At 44.3% G+C, this 18,033-nt stretch overlaps 1 protein-coding gene across 1 annotated transcript in view; it reads left to right on the top strand.

The window, feature by feature from the left end:
- The window catches only part of SPOCD1 (SPOC domain containing 1), a 235,509-nt gene that overhangs the window by 52,076 nt on the left and 165,400 nt on the right, over positions 1-18,033 (top strand). Inside the window, exon 3 of the mRNA XM_077481969.1 lies at positions 4,648-4,761. Within this exon, the coding sequence (XP_077338095.1) occupies positions 4,648-4,761 (114 nt within the window). The remainder of the gene's footprint in view (positions 1-4,647; positions 4,762-18,033) is intronic.

Genomic DNA, 18,033 nt, shown 5'->3' with positions numbered 1-18,033 from the left:
GGTGTTGAGTCCTGCAGAAATGAGCCCCTCAGCCAGCAGCAGTAAAGAGGGTGGGACTGTCACTGTCCTAAGTCCCTTCGGGTGGCAGACAGGGTGGGGTCAGCATGGCTTCAGAAACTGGTGTTTCTTCCCCCGAAATCCAGGCAATTGCAACCGGGTTGTCTGCGGACTGCTCGTGCCCTTGGACACCTTGTCGGCGGTTCTCAATTCATTTGTTGCCACGATGGAGGTGCTGCATGGGCGCAAAGGTGCTAAAAAGTGGCCTCCACTCCCCCCTGTCCTCTGTGGAGAGCTCTGACGCAGACTCGGGTCCCGCTGAGGCTGGTGACCCCTGCTCTTGCGTGTCAGATGACGCTGACCAGGACCGTACGGACAGTGAGGATGATTCTCTGTCCGGATCCGTGCACGACAAAGCGCTTGTTGGAGCACTTATCACAGCTGTGAGTGATACCCGGAAGATTCAGGAGCCAGCAGATTCCTTTGCTGAGTTATCGGTCCCTTTTGGGTCCCGTAAGCAAGCCCGTTCACCTAAGGTGTTCCCGTATCTGACTTATTTTCACAAGTTAATTTACAAGGAATGGGGTCGACTGCAACGGACCTTTTCAGTCCCCAAATACATGGTGGTGCGTTACCCCTTCGAGGAGAGCATTCTCAAAAAGTGGTCGGCTCCACCGGTCGTGGACCCCCCCCCCCCCCAGTATCCAGGTTAAACAAAGTAACCACTATCCCGGTAGAGGGGACTCCTGCATTAAAGGATCCCACGGACAAGAAGGCCAAGGCAGTGGCTCGTTCCTTGTTTACGGTTCTGGGTCAACTGTGCGACCAGTACTGGCATCCGCACTTGTGTCGCAGACACTGAGTGGGCTAAACTGTTGCACCGCGAATTGGGAGAACAACAGGCTTCTCATGTGTGTGTGGAGCTAGCAGACCAACTAGTGCAAGGCCTTAAGTATGTTTGTGATGCATCCCTGGATACTCTTCCTCTGTTATCCAGGGCTTCGGTGTCAGCAGTTGTGCTGAGGCTCCTGATTTGGTTGAAATGCTGGTCTGCCGACCAGGCATCTAAAAAAGCCCTGACGGATCTTCCCTTCCTTGGCGACCGGCTCTTTGGAGCCTCATTGGATGTCATTATTAAAGATGCCATAGGTGGTAAGAGTACACTACTCCCAAAGGCCAGGAAGGCTAAGAAGCTACGCCGTAGGCAAGGGCCTTCTTTTTCCGCTCACAAATGGCTTTTTCGTCTGCCCGGAGCTTCGGCCAAACGCCAGCCCAACAGGACGACCACGGAAGGACTAAAACGTCCCTGGAACCGCTAGCCTAACAAGCCTGCAAACAAAAGTGCTACCGCATGAAGGTTTGGCCCCCACCCATGTCTCGGGTGGGGGGGTCGCCTTCGGGAGTTTGCAGCCCGGTGGTCCTCTCGACTATCCGACCAATGGTTCTGCGATCTGGATTTCCTCAGGCTACAAGATCGAGCTTCTCTCTTGGCACCAAACAGATTCATCCCCTCCAGAATACCCATATCCCCGGTTCGCCGGGAGGCCCTCTTGGGGGCAGTAAGGGACTGCTGAATCGCGGGGTGGTTGTACCGATTCCGGAATCGGAACGTTTACAGGGATTCTACTCAAATCTGTTTGTTGTTCCCAAGAAGGAAGGGGTACGTCCAATCATGGACCTAAAAGCCCTCAATAGCTTTGTGAAAGTACAGAGGTTCAGAATGGAATCAGTTCGCTCAGTAGTCCCTCCAGTGCGTCCACCATTACCTCCGTGGGATCTGAACCTGGTGTTATCGGGGCTTCAAAAAACCGCATTTGGGTATGAAGCGACCATGCCTGTAAACCCTTAAACATTCATACCGTTTAGTGAGAGAAACATGTCACATGCGGCCTCATGTACCTTTCCCATCTTTTTTTTTTTTTTTTTCTCTCCTCTCTCGCCATTCTCCACCCCTCCCCCTCCCCCTTCCTCTTAAATATATATCCTGGTCATTACTGGTTCTTCACATCCTGACATTTCTTCCCCGCCATTAATCCTCAGGTTTTACTGTTTTATTTCCATAAGGCGAATTGCCTTTCTCATCACACCTATTGAATATACTGGAGATGTTACTACGTTCAACATCATTTCTACCCTTTACATGGGAGTATTCCCTTGCTCCTGTGTACAGTGTGTTCCCATTTGGGGTACACGGAGCAAGGTGTTGACCTCCTTTAATATCTCTGGTCTGTCATGTTGATCCTACGATTTAATGACATCTTACTTCTGTTTATTACTTGTTTTATGGCAATTTGTAATTTTTGCTACCATATGTTGTATTGTTACGGATATTCTGCGAATGTAACTTTCTTATCCTGTAATTTGCATATTTCCGTCAAATAAAAATTATTGAAAGTAAAAATAAAAATAAATAACAAAAACAATAAAATAAAAATACGCCATTTGAAAATATCAGGGAGATCCCTCCGTTGACTCTTTCCCAGAAAGTGGTCTAGTGGTCTTTCTAGTGGCCATTACATTGGTCAGGAGGGTTTTGGAATTGGCGGCCTTGTCCTGCCCTACCTGGTTATCCACAAGGATAAGGTGGTTGTCATGGTTATGCAGTGACTTCCTGTGGTTTGCTTACCTCCCTCATGTGTTCAGACTAGAGGCCAGCCACTTCCACCTGGTGGTTTTTATAACCTCTCCTCAAGTATGGCTCCACCCCCAGGCCCCATCGGGGAGCCCTATATTAACCTGTGCACTGCAGGCCATCAGTGCTGATAAACCATTGTGTATTCCTTTGTGTGTTAGCTTCCTGTTTCCTGCCGTGTGCTCTGCTTCTGTTTTCCGTTACCGACTTTGGCGTGTCTTGACTATCCCTATTTGCCTGTGATCCTGACCTTTTGGCGTGTACCCGACTATTCTTGTCTGCTTGTGGCCCGACCTTGGCTTTGTCCTCACCCATCCCTATCCTCCTGTTGCCTACTGTGGGTGTGAGCTGGGGGTCGCGACCTGGAGCCAGTTGCAGCCAAGTCCATCCTCACCACTAGAGGCGCTGGTGAACACCTGCTGGCTCTTAGACTCCGCACCCCAGGGGAATCTTATGCTCTAACCCCAGTGGGATCTGTCCCCTGTCTGCAGCAGTCAGCCGTAGGGTCCACAACCTTGCGGTGCACTCCTGTTCCCTACGGTGTGCACCTGTCATCCCGCCTCAAGGTGACCTGACAGTGGTGTTACGTCCGCAACCGTCCTTCCTGCCAAAGGTGGTTTTGGTGTTTCATATCAATGAGGACATTGTGTTACCATCTCTGTGTCCTAAGCCGACACATCCTAAAGAGGTGGCCCTTCACGCTCTGCATGTGGTTCGGGCTCTGAAAGTGTATTTGTTTGCCACGGCTCGCTTTCCAGAAGTCAGACTCGCTGTTTGTTTCGGTGGCTGGTCCAAAGAAAGGCATGGTGGTCTCGTTGGCCACCATTTCTATGTGGATCAGACAGATTGTAGTACAAGCCTACGCCTTGAAAGGGGCAGGTGCCCCCTTTCCGGTCACAGCCCACTCCACGAGGGGAAACGGAACGTCTTGGGCCTTCGGACACCAGGCGTTTGCCGCTCAAGTATGTCAAGTGGCGACCTGGTCATCTGTTCACACGTTTACCAAGTTCTACAAGGTAGACGTCATTGTATCGGCTGATGCACTGACCGACACAGCTCCCCGCCCCTCTTGTTTTTCTTTTATGTTATACTGCTTGTTGACGTACTGATGACTGCATGGCAGGCTGGAGGGTTGTTACCTAAGGGACCGCCCCCGGCGGAACTGGAAAGTTCAGTGTGTTAAATAACAAGTAATGCCTAGTATTCTCCAAAGGTGGGCATAACAACCCAATGGCTAAGAGAGGAGCTGTGTCAGTCGGTGAATTACAGAGAAAGGGAATTTACGGTGAGTACAAAAATCCTATTTTTTCATCCGTCTGTGGATTGGATCGGATGAAAACGGACTTTTCGGCCCATCTTCATCCGATCCCCCATAGAGGAGAGCGGCGCTCTGACAGGTCGGTCCCTGCAAAGTTTGCAGAGACCGACCTGTCATCTGCCTGCTCAGCGGGGATCGACGGAGCAATCCCCCGCTGAGAAAAGTGGAGCCCGTACACGGACACGTGAGTGTGAAAGGGCCCTAAACCTTTTTTCTGACACTTGTGTCTTACAAAGTTAAAATCAATATTTTTTTACTAAAAAATTACTTGGAACCCCCAAACATATATATATATATATATATATATATATATATATATATATTTGATAGCAGAAACCCTAGGGAATAAAATGGCAATTGTTGCAATATTTTATGTCACACTGTATTTGCGCAGTGGTATTTCAAATGCAATTTTTGGGGAAAAAATACACTGCAGTGAATAAAAAAAAATAAAAAAACATTAAGGGTAGCCCAATTTTTTTGTATAATGTGAAAGATGATGCTGCGAGAATCGTGGGAGAATTGTGATTTTTATTTTAAACAAAAAAATTGTGATTCTCATTTTAGCTAGAATCGTGCAGCTCTAATGTATGTGTGACTATTGAAGAGAGGTCTTTTAAAGGACTAAGTAGATACCATCTTATGTATATGAGTAGTTTGAACTAGCTTCTCCTGAACATATGTTGAATGCTTGTTGCAGAGGCAAGAAGGACAATCCTGCAGACTTTTGGGGTCATGGAATGCAGACTGCAGGAAAACACAGATATTAGATGAGCTTGAAAGCCCTACCGATCAGCCACAGCAAAGTCCCGAGGTAAGAAAAGTTCTGTGTCTGATAAAAATTTGTAAAAAACCACCCCCCCCCCCCAAATTTTTTTTTTACAAAAAATAAAAGCCAGCAGCTACAAATACTTTAGCTGCTGACTTTTACTATTAGGACACTTACCTGTCAAGGGATTTTGCGATGTCGGCATCCCAGCCAATTTTCCGTTCGGCTCTCAGGTGCTGCCACCGCCATCTGTAATGAGGGAAACAGTCGGTTCCCTACTGCGCATGCGCGAATCACATTGTGCTTTCTAACTGGCCTGTTGGCAGAGGAAGTAGGATGCTGCATTGAACTTTACAAAAAGTTACAGCAATGCAGATTAAAAAGGAAAGGTAAATTGACCCCCCCCCCCAGCACCCCCTCCCTACTGTGTATCCCAGGCTCTGCTTGCCTATCTGCGGGCCTGGGACCAACATAGCAGGTGCCAGCAAGGGGGGGGGGGGGGAGGACAGCGGACACATGTCCGCTCTCCTCCCCTTCTAGTTGTTGACCCAGAATTGATATGTAACATCATTTCCGGGTTTCCGTTGACAATTTCCCGGCCCATCAAGGCTGGGAGGGAATTTAATGCAGTGCAATGTGCATTGCATTTCATTCAGTGGAGCACAGGGGAGACATGCAGGGTCTTTTAGACCTTGCATGCCTCATTAAACAGAACCTGTTACCAAAAAATAAATATTGCTCTTGCTCTGACGATTGCAGCGATCGCGCAACATGTGTGATTTGAACACCATTTACATATACGGGAGCGACTTCCATATGCGCTTTCTTTGCTGCGTGAGCTCGCGGGGACGGGTCGCTTTAAAAAAAAAATGTTTTCCCTTATTTATTTTTACATTATTAACTTGTGTTTAAAAAAAAAAAAAATTTTTGATCACTTTTATTGCTGTCACAAGGACTGTAAACATCCCTTGTGACAGTAATAGGTGGTGACAGGTACTCTTTATGGAGGGATGGGGGTTCTAAAAGACCTTCAATCCCTCCTTTGCACTTCCAAGTATTCAGATCACCATTTTCGGCGATTCTGAATACTGTATATTTTTTTTAAACCGGTGCTATTGGCAGCTGAGTAGACAGGAAGTGACGTTGTAACGTCGCTTCCATGTTTACAATCAGGAGGCTGTAACAAAGCCATTTCCAGCTTCATTCCAATCTGTCCCTAGCTGCCAGAAGCGGCGGATTGTCGATCGGGTCTCCCGTGCCACCGGGAGGCCCGGGAACAGCAGCAGAAGGTGGCGGGAGGGGGGGGATGTCCCCTCCCGCTCCTCTGGGATAACAACCGAGCGGCTTATAGCCACGTCGATTGTTATCCCTGGATAGCCAATCGCCCGCTCGAAACAACGGTACCGGGATGATGCCTGTAGCTGCGGTCATCATCCCAGTATAACCCCCGAAACCCGAGTACGCACATCTGTGTACGCTCGTCTGGAATGGGTTAAGGTTTGACATGTTGGGTATCTTTATTGTGCAATTTATTGCATTCCCCCTCCCCCCCCTAAAATTTACTTTTAATGTGTTTTTTTTGTTACTGAAATGCTGTGTTTCCTAGACCTTTGCGGTAATATCGTGTGACATAAAAAATTGAAAATACCATTATTTTATTCTCTATGTTGTCTGCGTTCAGAAAATATATAATGCTTAGGGGTTTTATATAATCTTCAGGCCTCAATTTTTTTTTTAAACGTGTGCAAACAAACGCAAAAACAGCTCTGGCTGTGAAAGAATTAAAGGATAAGTTCACCTTCGGGACCATGTTACATGTTCCACCCGTAAGATTTGTTAGTTAAAAAAAACGTGACTCCTAACTTTTCTAGCTGGCTGCTAGAGTCAAAGCAAATTTGTCAAGCCCTGGTATTTGTAATATTATTACCCCTTAAGTTGGCCATATATGTATAGATTTCATATAGATAGAAACCTAGAGTGGAAACAGATTCCTCCATACAGGTTGAGGGCTGGTTCACACCACAATTAATGCGTCCCAGATGCATTTTTGTATACACTTTTACATGTTTTTGATACGTTTTCAGTGCATTCCAGTACATTTTTGTTTCTTTTTAATTTTTTTATTTTGACACTTAAAAATTCAGGACAGTGTGCATTTTTGGTGTGTTTAAGTGCTTTCCGGTGCATTTTTGCTGCATTCCATACAGAAAAATGCAGCAGGTTCTACTTTTCTTGACTCCATTAAAACTAACTGCGTTGCTGTGAACTAAAGACATTGGAAATACATGGAAAACACTGTACATGTATTTTTAACGCAGATTAAAAACGCACTGGGCTGCATTTGGTGTGAGCTAACCCTAAAAATGCAAATGGACAAATCTCCCACTGCGGGTAATGTATTCTAACAAACAGCACCTCCAGCTGTCAAAATACCCAAGCGGTGTCTGCATCTATTTTTCCCCCAGCTCTTTCGACAAAAGTAGATTGAGAATAGTTGTTGATTTGTCTGTTGCTGACAGGCCCTCCAACAGAACAAATGCTGGTCCATTCAGTCTGATTTGATTGAAATTCAGTGTGTACAAAAACTAGAGGATAGCACAAATTTTTGGAGGCCAATGAAGTACTTTGTTCATTAATTTCTGCATTTTTATTTCTTCTCAGCAGTGCATTCATTTTTCCCTAATATAACCATGCCATATTGTAGTTTCTTTAATTTAAGGAGGATCTTCCGACTGTAAAATTAGCTGCTGACTTTAAAAAAAAGGAGACACTCACCTGTTTATTGCCACCCAAACCGCTTTTTCACCGGTTTTCTCCCAGCGCCGGAATGTTTACTATCGGCACCCGGCTGTGTATCCTTGCGACTTCACAGCCGGATGCTCATAGTAAACATTCCGCTGTGAGTCACACTGCACTTTATGAATGGTATTACAGCCTTCTGAGACCTGTGATATACAAGCAAAAGAGGCAAACTAGTCCATCCGAGCGGAAGTGGGAGTGGGTACTTGTCAAGATCAGGTACTTGCCTCCCCCCAAAAAGACAAAAGGTATCCAAAATGAATAGAGGATGGGGAAGGAGGAGGCGGAAAAGCGGAACTTCCTTGTTTCAAAAAGGAAAAATCTCGCCCTGGGACTTGATGTGGGCACCGCTAAGCCAATAAAACAGTAAATACAGTATATATTTATTAGTAAAAGTATTACATGCATTAATGCAGGGCTTGACAAATTTGCTTGGAATCTAGGAGCCAGCTAAAAAAGTTAGGAGCCAGCTTGGTAACGGTGATCTGGACCTGTCCAAGTCATTGCCCATAGCTCTTAGAGGGACATTTAAAAAAAAAAAAAATTCAAATGACAATTTTTTTTTAAATTGCATTTTAATGTAAATATTAGATCTGAGGTCTCTCTGACCCCAGATCTCATATTTAAGAACACCTGTCATGCTTTTTTCTATTACAAGGGATTTTTACATTCCTTGTAATAGGAATAAAAGTGACAATTTTTTTAAAAGAACAGTGAACAAAATTAAAAATAAAAGTTAAAATAAATAAGAAAAATAATCATTTTAAACGCGCCCCGTCCCGCCAAGCTCGCGTGCAGAAGCGAACACATATGTGAGTAACATATGAAAATGTTGTTCAAACCATGCATGTGAAGTATCGTTGCGATCGGTAGAGTGAGAGCAATAATTCTAGCCCTAGAGCTCCTCTGTATCTCAAAACATGCAACCTGTAGAATTTTTTAAACGTCGCTTATGGAGATTTTAAAGGTTAAAAGTTTGTCGCCATTCCACGAGCAGATGCAATTTTGAAGCGTGACATGTTGGTATCAGTTTACTCGGTGTAACATTATCTTTCACAATATAAAAAAAAATTGGGCTAACTTTACTGTTGTCTTATTTTTTAATTAAATAAAGAAAAATCCCAAAAAAGTGCGCTTGTAAGTCCGCTGTGAAAATATGGTGTGACAGACAGTATTGCAACGACCACCATTTTATTATCTAGGGTGTTAGAATAAAAAATATATATAATGTTTAGGGGTTCTAAGTAAAGGGAAGGAGATGGGCAGGCAGTCAAAACAGGCAGGGGAAGCTCCATTAGCATTGCTGGTTGTCGTACCAACGGCAACCACAAGAGGGCGCCAGATTTCAGAAGGAAGCATAGGACCAGAGAAGGCCTCAAAGCCGCAGCCTCAATCACCGGCCGGCGGCGGCGTGGCCCAACGCGATCACGCCGGAGGGGTGCACAGAGACAGGATACCCCCAGCTGTGCCGCCTCAGGCGCCAGGTCCCTAATTCTAGTCGCAAATGCGACCCGGCGCCCGGGGTTTGTCGAGCCCTGCATTAATGTCATCAGAGAAAGCCAATTCATACAGAGTACATATAAATGGGTAGAATAAAAATAATAATAGTAATAATGGTACATTTGTGTATGAACAATCGCATAGCATACAAACATCAGGTGTGCCCGACATGTTTCGCGAGTCCTAGCTCGCTCTTCAGGGGTAGATGTGTATGAATTATACCTAAGGTGAAAGGATATAGATTGAGTATAGGGCATGATATTGGTATTTTAGGGCAGAGGGTAAGAGGGGCCTAATGAATAAAGGCCCCATACGTTCGTGTCAACTTCCTTGTTTGGGTGAAGTTCCGCTTTAAATGATAAATAGTACTTTAGTTTAGTCAGACTTTTTGTAGTGTTATATGGACATTCTTCTGAATCCGATCTGAAGTGACTACTTTCTCAGTCAATGAGACTAACACACATAAGATACTGACCCAGTATGGATTTTTTTCATATGCAGCCTGAGGCATTCCCATCTATTTCTGTCTATATTCAGACTTCACTGAGACTAAGGACACATAAGTGTTCAGTTTGGGGTGAGAGGGTAGGGGAGGTGTCTTAGCACTGCTTAGCTTTAGTACAGAAAGGTAAGGTTTATGATCTTACAATACTAGTTGGTAGGAGTTACTGAATCCGTCAAATGACGGCCTCCCGCTTAAACAGGGAATGCGCGCGATCGTGCGCGTGCATCCCGGTTTCCTCGGTGGCGGCGTGTCACGGAGACACCCTCGCCACCGAAGGGGTGAACAGCCATTGGTTATGGCTGTTTACCACGTGATCGGCCGTGATGAAGTCACGGCCGATCACAGATGGTCACACCCCCACTGTGCACGGCGCATGCGAGTGTGAGGAGGAGATTGCGGTAACATCTTGTTACCGCCTACAGTGTACACCAATCACACTGATTCCCCCCCCCCAATAAAGAGGACCTGTCACCACCCCTCATAGTACCTGTCAATCCCAGTCCATCAGAGTATTTGAGTACCTGTCACAGTCCATCTGAGTGCCTGAGTACCTGTCACAGCCCATCAGAAGACCCAAGTACCTGTCACAGTCCATCAGAGTACCCGAGTACCTGTTACAGTCCATCAGAGTACCCGAGTACCTGTCACGGCACATCAGAGTACCCGAGTACCTGTCACGGCACATCAGAGTACCAGAGTACCTGTCACGGTCCATCAGAGTACCCGAGTACCTGTCACGGTCCATCAGAGTACCCGAGTACCTGTCACAGTCCATCAGAGTACCCGAGTACCTGTCACGGTCCATCGGAGTACCCGAGTACCTGTCACGGTCCATCGGAGTACCCGAGTACCTGTCACGGTTCATCCGAGTACCCGGGTACCTGTCACAGCCCACCTGAGTACCCGAGTACCTGTCACAGCCCATCTGAGTACCCGAGTACCTGTCACAGCCCATCTGAGTACCCGAGTACCTGAGTACCTGTCACAGTTCATCTGAGTACCCGAGTACCTGTCACAGCCCATCTGAGTACCCGAGTACCTGTCACAGTTCATCCGAGTACCCGGGTACCTGTCACAGCGAATCAGAGTACCCGAGTATCTGTCACAGCCCACCTGAGTACCTGAGTACCTGTCCCAGTCCATCTGAGTACCCGAGTACCTGTCACAGTTCATCTGAGTACCTGTCCCAGTCCATCTGAGTACCTGTCCCAGTCCATCTGAGTACCTGTCCCAGTCCATCTGAGTACCCGTCACAGTTCATCTGAGTACCTGTCACAGTTTATCTGAGTACCTGAGTACCTGTCACAGTTCATCTTAGTACCCGAGTACCTGTCACAGTCCATATGAGTACCTGAGTACCTGTCACCGCCCCTCAGAGTACCCAAATACCAGTCACCAAGCCGTCAGAGTACCCGAGTACCTGTCACCAGGCCATCAGAGTACCCGAGTACATGTCACCAGGCCATCAGAGTACCCGAGTACCTGTCACCAGGCCATCAGAGTACCCGAGTACCTGTCACCAGGCCATCAGAGTACCCGAGTACCTATCTGCAGCCCATCATACGTTGGGGTGTTTGCTTTCCAAAATGGGGTAATTTTGTGGGTAATTTCACTGTCCTGGTGGTCCAGGACCTTCAAAAGTGTGATGGGTAGGAATGAAATGAGATGTGTCATTTATGCTCCTAGAACGTCTGAACGTACTACTTCAATGTTCGGCCTCTCTATGTGACCAAGCTGTGTAAAAGTCCTACACATGTGGTATCGCCATACTCGAGAGGAGTAGCAGAATGTGTTTTGGGGTGTAATTTTTGCTATATACATGCTATGTGTTAGAAATATCTTATAAATTGACAACTTTGTGTAAAAAAAAATGCGTTTTCATTTTTTTCAACATATTCCAAAAACTTCTGGAAAAAAATAAACCGTTCAAAAGACTCATTATGCCTCACAGATTATACGTTGGGGTGTTTGCTTTCCAAAATGGGGTCATTTCATGCGAAATTCCATTGTCCTGGAGTACCAGACAATGGAATTTCCCATAAAATGACCTCATTCTAAAGTGTAATAGGTGGTTGAGAAATGAGATGCGTCATTTTTGCTCGTAGAACGTCTGAAGGTACTACATCAATGTTGGTGCTCTGTATGTGGCCAGGCTGTGTAAAAGTCTCACACATGTGGTATCGCCGTACTCGGGAAGAGTAGCAGAATGTATTTTGGGGTGTAATTTGTTGTATGCATATGCTGTGTGTGAGAAATAACCTGATAATATGACAATTTTGTAAAAAAAATAATAATAAAAGAAAATCTTAATTTTGCAAAGAATTGTGGGAAAAAATGTCAACTTAAAAAAACTCACCATGCTACTTACTTAATACCTTGGAATGTCTACTTTGTAAAAAGGGGTCATTTGGTGGGTATTTGTACTTTCCTGACTCAAGAAATGAGATACACCTGATGTACTGAAGGCCTGATCAGAAGTGATCAATTTTCAGTGATTGGCACCATAGTTTGTAGACTCTATAACTTTCACAAACACCAAATAATATACACTAATGTGGGTTATTTTTACCAAAGATATGTAGCAGTATAAATTTTGGCCAAAATGTATGAAGAAAAATTACTAATTAGCAAATATTTACGACAGAAACAAAGAAAAGGGCATTTTTTTCACAAAATTTATGTTTTATTTTATTTATAGTACAAAAAATAAAAAAACCCACTAGTGATTAAATACCACTAAAAGAAAGCTCTATTTGTGTGGAAAAAAGGACGCAAGTTTCATATGGGTACAGTGTTGCATGACTGAGTAATTGTCATTCAAACTGTGAGAGCGCTGAAAGCTGAAAATTGGTTTGGTCAGGAAGGGGGTGTAAGTGCACTGTATTAAGGTGGTTAATCTGAAGTTTTTTTTTTTTTTTTTTCAGGATACAGCACTAAAAACATTAGTTATGACTGTAGGGGTGCACCGAATGGGTTTTTTGGTGCCGAAACCGATACCGAAAATGAAAAATACACTAGGCCGAAAACCGAAACCGATACCGAAACAGCACCGATACCGAAAATGACTGTTTTTAAAAAATATTTTCATACAGCAGATGGTCAGAGACTGCAGGCATGGTACAGGAGATGGTCAGAGACTGCAGGCATGGTGCAGGAGATGGTCAGAGACTGCAGGCATGGTACAGGAGGTGGTCAGAGACTGCAGGCATGGTACAGGAGATGGTCAGAGACTGCAGGCATGGTACAGGAGATGGTCAGAGACTGCAGGCATGGTACAGGAGATGGTCAGAGACTGCAGGCATGGTGCAGGAGATGGTCAGAGACTGCAGGCATGGTACAGGAGATGGTCAGAGACTGCAGGCATGGTACAGGAGATGGTCAGAGACTGCAGACATAATACAGGAGATGGTCAGAGACTGCAGACATAATACAGGAGATGGTCAGAGACTGCAGGCATGGTACAGGAGATGGTCAGAGACTGCAGACATAATACAGGAGATGGTCAGAGACTGCAGACATAATACAGGAGATGGTCAGAGACTGCAGACATAATACAGGAGATCAAAAAATGCTCAGATCTTACAGATCCCAGGCCGCGATACGGAGGCTCAAATGAGATACAGGTGTAAATAGAAGGACTCACAGCCAATGTCGCCAACCCTAAAAGTTACTACCCCCTAAGGGGATGCAACCAGAATCAGAGAAGGTTATTTATAAAAAGGGTTCGGCGCCACTGTAAATTTGCTCAAAAGGGGTCTGTACATAAAGTAGAGGTACACCTCCACCATTAGCCTATCACAGATCCACAAGAGGTGTCATATACCAGATCCTATCCAAAGGAGTGTATATATGAGTTACACAGGAGGAGAAAGGAAAGGGAAGTACATAAATAACCCCCCTAAAGCTAGCTACTACTAATATGCAGAATATAGAAAATAAATACACACTCCCAACAGTAATATACAACAATTCCTGAACACAGCCAATCAGGTACCACAGAAGATGGCTATAAATTAGACCAAGCTTGACTACGTAGACGCAAAACTAGACAACTACGTAAGCAGCGGGAATTAGTAATATGGTAAATAACATATGCATAGCGTGCAGAAGTGATAAATACGTGGTAAATAATAAAATATTAATATGCCACTAAATTAATAAGTGTGTTGAAAAGTTAACACAGTGAAGTTAATTGCATGAATAAAAAATAGAAAATAAATAAAAATAAAAATACGGTGACCATACAGTGTAATATACCCTCAAATAAATATGTGATGATACCAGGAATGTATATCCGTAAAAAAGGAGATATTACATAAATAAATAAATGTTAAATAAATCAATGTGATAAATATTACCCAAGAAAATGCATATAAATCTCAAAGTTAGCCCCAGATAATCTATTAAGAGCTATAAATGCAGTCCAAAAAGTGAAAAAATATATATTACTAATAAAAATTAAAAATTTGTAATTAATAAGTCCACAGATTCTTCACAGTAAAAAAAGTGCAGTAGGTGAAAAAGTGACTGGTGCCCAGGAACACATTTTCAGGTGACTTTTGTGCTCACCCCCTTTAGCTCCCCACTCACCGAAACTATGAGCCCACACAGGGCAGTCAGGCCCGTAGATATCACACTGCTGACGTAGATGCGCTGATGAAAGATTATTTGCAGAAATTGTAGTCCACTCAGGTCCTGATTAGCAGGTGAGGCTGATATTGGTATTCAGAGTTTCCTCAAGGAGAAAAGAAGTGGGGAGGATTCCATAGTGTAGTAATTCCAACAAAGGTGTGTAGTTTTAAAAAACCATAAGCTTTTATTCGCACATCGGTATCCAGACAAAGATGTGTTTCATAAGACGTTACTGAGGACGTCTTATGACGAAACGCGTATGACGCAATCACGCACGCCACTTCCGCATTGTCACGTGTGTTAGGTGGAACGCAGGACGGAACGCACGCTAGGTACGGTTGCATACGTGCTTGCTCCCGTGCTAAAGCTGGGCATTGCGAGCCTTCATACAGGTGGTAGCGCTACACCCCCGTGTGAGGACCGACGGCGGAGTTATCTCCATACCCCCAGTCTTTAGCCTTTCTGAACGGAGTGGACTGTTTTAGGGACTGGTCGGATGTACTGAACCCCCCTGTCCATCTAACCCTGCTGTCCAGTATTTAACATCCTCTAATATCAGCGCCTTAAAAAGCTTCTTACCAGGGCTCGTTATAGGGCTTATGGCTTTGGAGAGGTGCATATATGTTTAGCCACCTACACTCTGTGTACAGTACGAGTCTTTTATATATATAGACTTATATTTTACATCTTGCATTTTTTCTGCATTTTTTGATTTTTATTTTCAGCTTTATTTTTCAAATTTATTTTTGGTTTTCATCATATATATATTTTTTACTTCTTGGAACTGATACCATACCCTTTGTGTCATACTGGGGTGGTACATCATATACCCCCGAATGGTTTTCTGTGTGGTATTTTTTGTGAATGCTTTTTTTTAGTTTAGCTCATTTTATATACATATCTTCTGTTATTTTTGTTATTATATTTTTTATTTTTGCAAAACACATCTTTGTCTGGATACCGATGTGCGAATAAAAGCTTATGGTTTTTTAAAACTACACACCTTTGTTGGAATTACTACACTATGGAATCCTCCCCCCTTCTTTTCTCCTTGAGGAAACTCTGAATACCAATATCAGCCTCACCTGCTAATCAGGACCTGAGTGGACTACAATTTCTGCAAATAATCTTTCATCAGCGCATCTACGTCAGCAGTGTGATATCTACGGGCCTGACTGCCCTGTGTGGGCTCATAGTTTCGGTGAGTGGGGAGCTAAAGGGGGTGAGCACAAAAGTCACCTGAAAATGTGTTCCTGGGCACCAGTCACTTTTTCACCTACTGCACTTTTTTTACTGTGAAGAATCTGTGGACTTATTAATTACTAATTTTTAATTTTTATTAGTAATATATATTTTTTCACTTTTTGGACTGCATTTATAGCTCTTAATAGATTATCTGGGGCTAACTTTGAGATTTATATGCATTTTCTTGGGTAATATTTATCACATTAATTTATTTAACATTTATTTATTTATGTAATATCTCCTTTTTTACGGATATACATTCCTGGTATCATCACATATTTATTTGAGGGTATATTACACTGTATGGTCACCGTATTTTTATTTTTATTTATTTTCTATTTTTTATTCATGCAATTAACTTCACTGTGTTAACTTTTCAACACACTTATTAATTTAGTGGCATATTAATATTTTATTATTTACCACGTATTTATCACTTCTGCACGCTATGCATATGTTATTTACCATATTACTAATTCCCGCTGCTTACGTAGTTGTCTAGTTTTGCGTCTACGTAGTCAAGCTTGGTCTAATTTATAGCCATCTTCTGTGGTACCTGATTGGCTGTGTTCAGGAATTGTTGTATATTACTGTTGGGAGTGTGTATTTATTTTCTATATTCTGCATATTAGTAGTAGCTAGCTTTAGGGGGGTTATTTATGTACTTCCCTTTCCTTTCTCCTCCTGTGTAACTCATATATACACTCCTTTGGATAGGATCTGGTATATGACACCTCTTGTGGATCTGTGATAGGCTAATGGTGGAGGTGTACCTCTACTTTATGTACACACCCCTTTTGAGCAAATTTACAGTGGCGCCGAACCCTTTTTATAAATAACCTTCTATAATACAGGAGATGGTCAGAGACTGCAGGCATGGTACAGGAGATGGTCAGAGACTGCAGGCATGGTACAGGAGATGGTCAGAGACTGCAGGCATGGTACAGGAGATGGTCAGAGACTGCAGGCATGGTACAGGAGATGGTCAGAGACTGCAGGCATGGTACAGGAGATGGTCAGAGACTGCAGGCATGGTACAGGAGATGGTCAGAGACTGCAGGCATGGTACAGGAGATGGTCAGATACTGCAGGCACACGGAACTGCATCTGGTGTGAACTGGCCCCAAGCAAGCTACCTGGTTCAGTTCCAACAGACTTCTATTGGGAATGCTCATATCGTTACCTCTACTAGCAATAACTTAACCCTTCCCCATTCTATCACATGGAGATAAAAACCTAGCTGGGTCAAAATCAAGATTATTATTATTTTTTATTATATGGCCAATAAAGGGAGTACAGCCTTTGTCCTGTGACCTGGTGTTATATAGCATGGCTACATTCACACAAGTGGCCAGAGGTGGATAGTTTCAGAGGCAAACAAATGACTTTTGGATGCAGCAGCACTGTGGGCACAAAAAACGTGTGATTTAGCCGCGGACAAAACTCTGCAATGCTTGCCCTGGGCACACTCTTTCCCCCTCATGCAGCTTGCCAGTGTCTAAATGCAGCCTTACCCATGCCCGAATCAGAGCGGTGATCTCCGTGTGTCACGGAGCTGTGCATTGAATTGCCCGGGCGGCTGCAGTAACAATGTCCCGCCTCCTGTAATCACGTCACACTGATTCAATGTCCTGCCATTGGATCAGTGTACCGTCTGTCACAGGAGGCGGGACATTGTTACTGCAGCCACCCAGGCAATTCAATGCACAGCTCCGTGACACACGGAGATCACTGCACTGTCGGGCGGGACGAAAAGAGGACAGAGGACTGGGGACGGACAAGGAAAACACCAGTGGAATGGGCGGCACCAGGGGGCGGAGCCCAGCAATGCCCCACCCCCATTTTCGGCCCCATTATCGGCAAGATTTTCCTTTCGGCATTTTGCCGAAAACACCATTTTCGGCCGATATGTTTCGGGGGCCGAAATTTCGGTGCATCCCTAGTTATGAGTAATGATGTGTATCCTTTAACCTGCAGTCGACTACTTCTTTTTTTTTTTATTCTTTAAGGATAAGCAGCAAGAATCATATAACATACCAAGTGCCTAAACAGTAACATGTAGTAACTAACAATTTGGGGTCGAGACACCCTTAGGTGAAAAATACATAGATAAACAGGACTTGCATGAACATACTGAGAAGATCGTATCACCTACAGGTACATGTCTAGAATAAGGTAGGGGCAAACGTTGACCCTCTATAGTGGGGGCACCTTGCCCAGACTTCAAAACAGTCTTGCCTTGTAGTTGTAGCATATCAGGGAGCATTTTTTTGACTGCTTCTTGTAAAAAGCCTCCCTTCAGAGGAGGGGTCCCTGAACTATTGCTCTCCAGTTGTTCGGGAACTATGATTCCCATCATACCTAGTCATGTCTGAATGTCAGAGTTTTACAGTGTCTCATGGGGCATGTAGTTCGGCAACAGCGGGGGGTAAGTAGTTTGGAGATCCCTGTTTTAGAGCTGCCGATACTTCCCAGAGCATCTGTCTTCCAGTGCTGTATCAATTAACAGCTTCTGCTGCCAAGAAAAGTAGTGCCACTCAACCGCACCCTTCCGCTCTCTACGCCATTCATATTGCTTGGATTATTACTCTGATACAAAAGATCATGTTTACTGAATAGGTGGTGCAGATCCTGTC

This window comes from Lithobates pipiens, unplaced genomic scaffold, assembly GCF_037356315.1.
Source record: "Lithobates pipiens isolate NorthernLeopardFrog02 unplaced genomic scaffold, aLitPip1_a1.2 Scaffold_16, whole genome shotgun sequence".
NCBI classification, from domain to species: Eukaryota; Metazoa; Chordata; class Amphibia; order Anura; family Ranidae; genus Lithobates; species Lithobates pipiens.
This window is presented reverse-complemented; position numbering and strand designations above follow the sequence as displayed.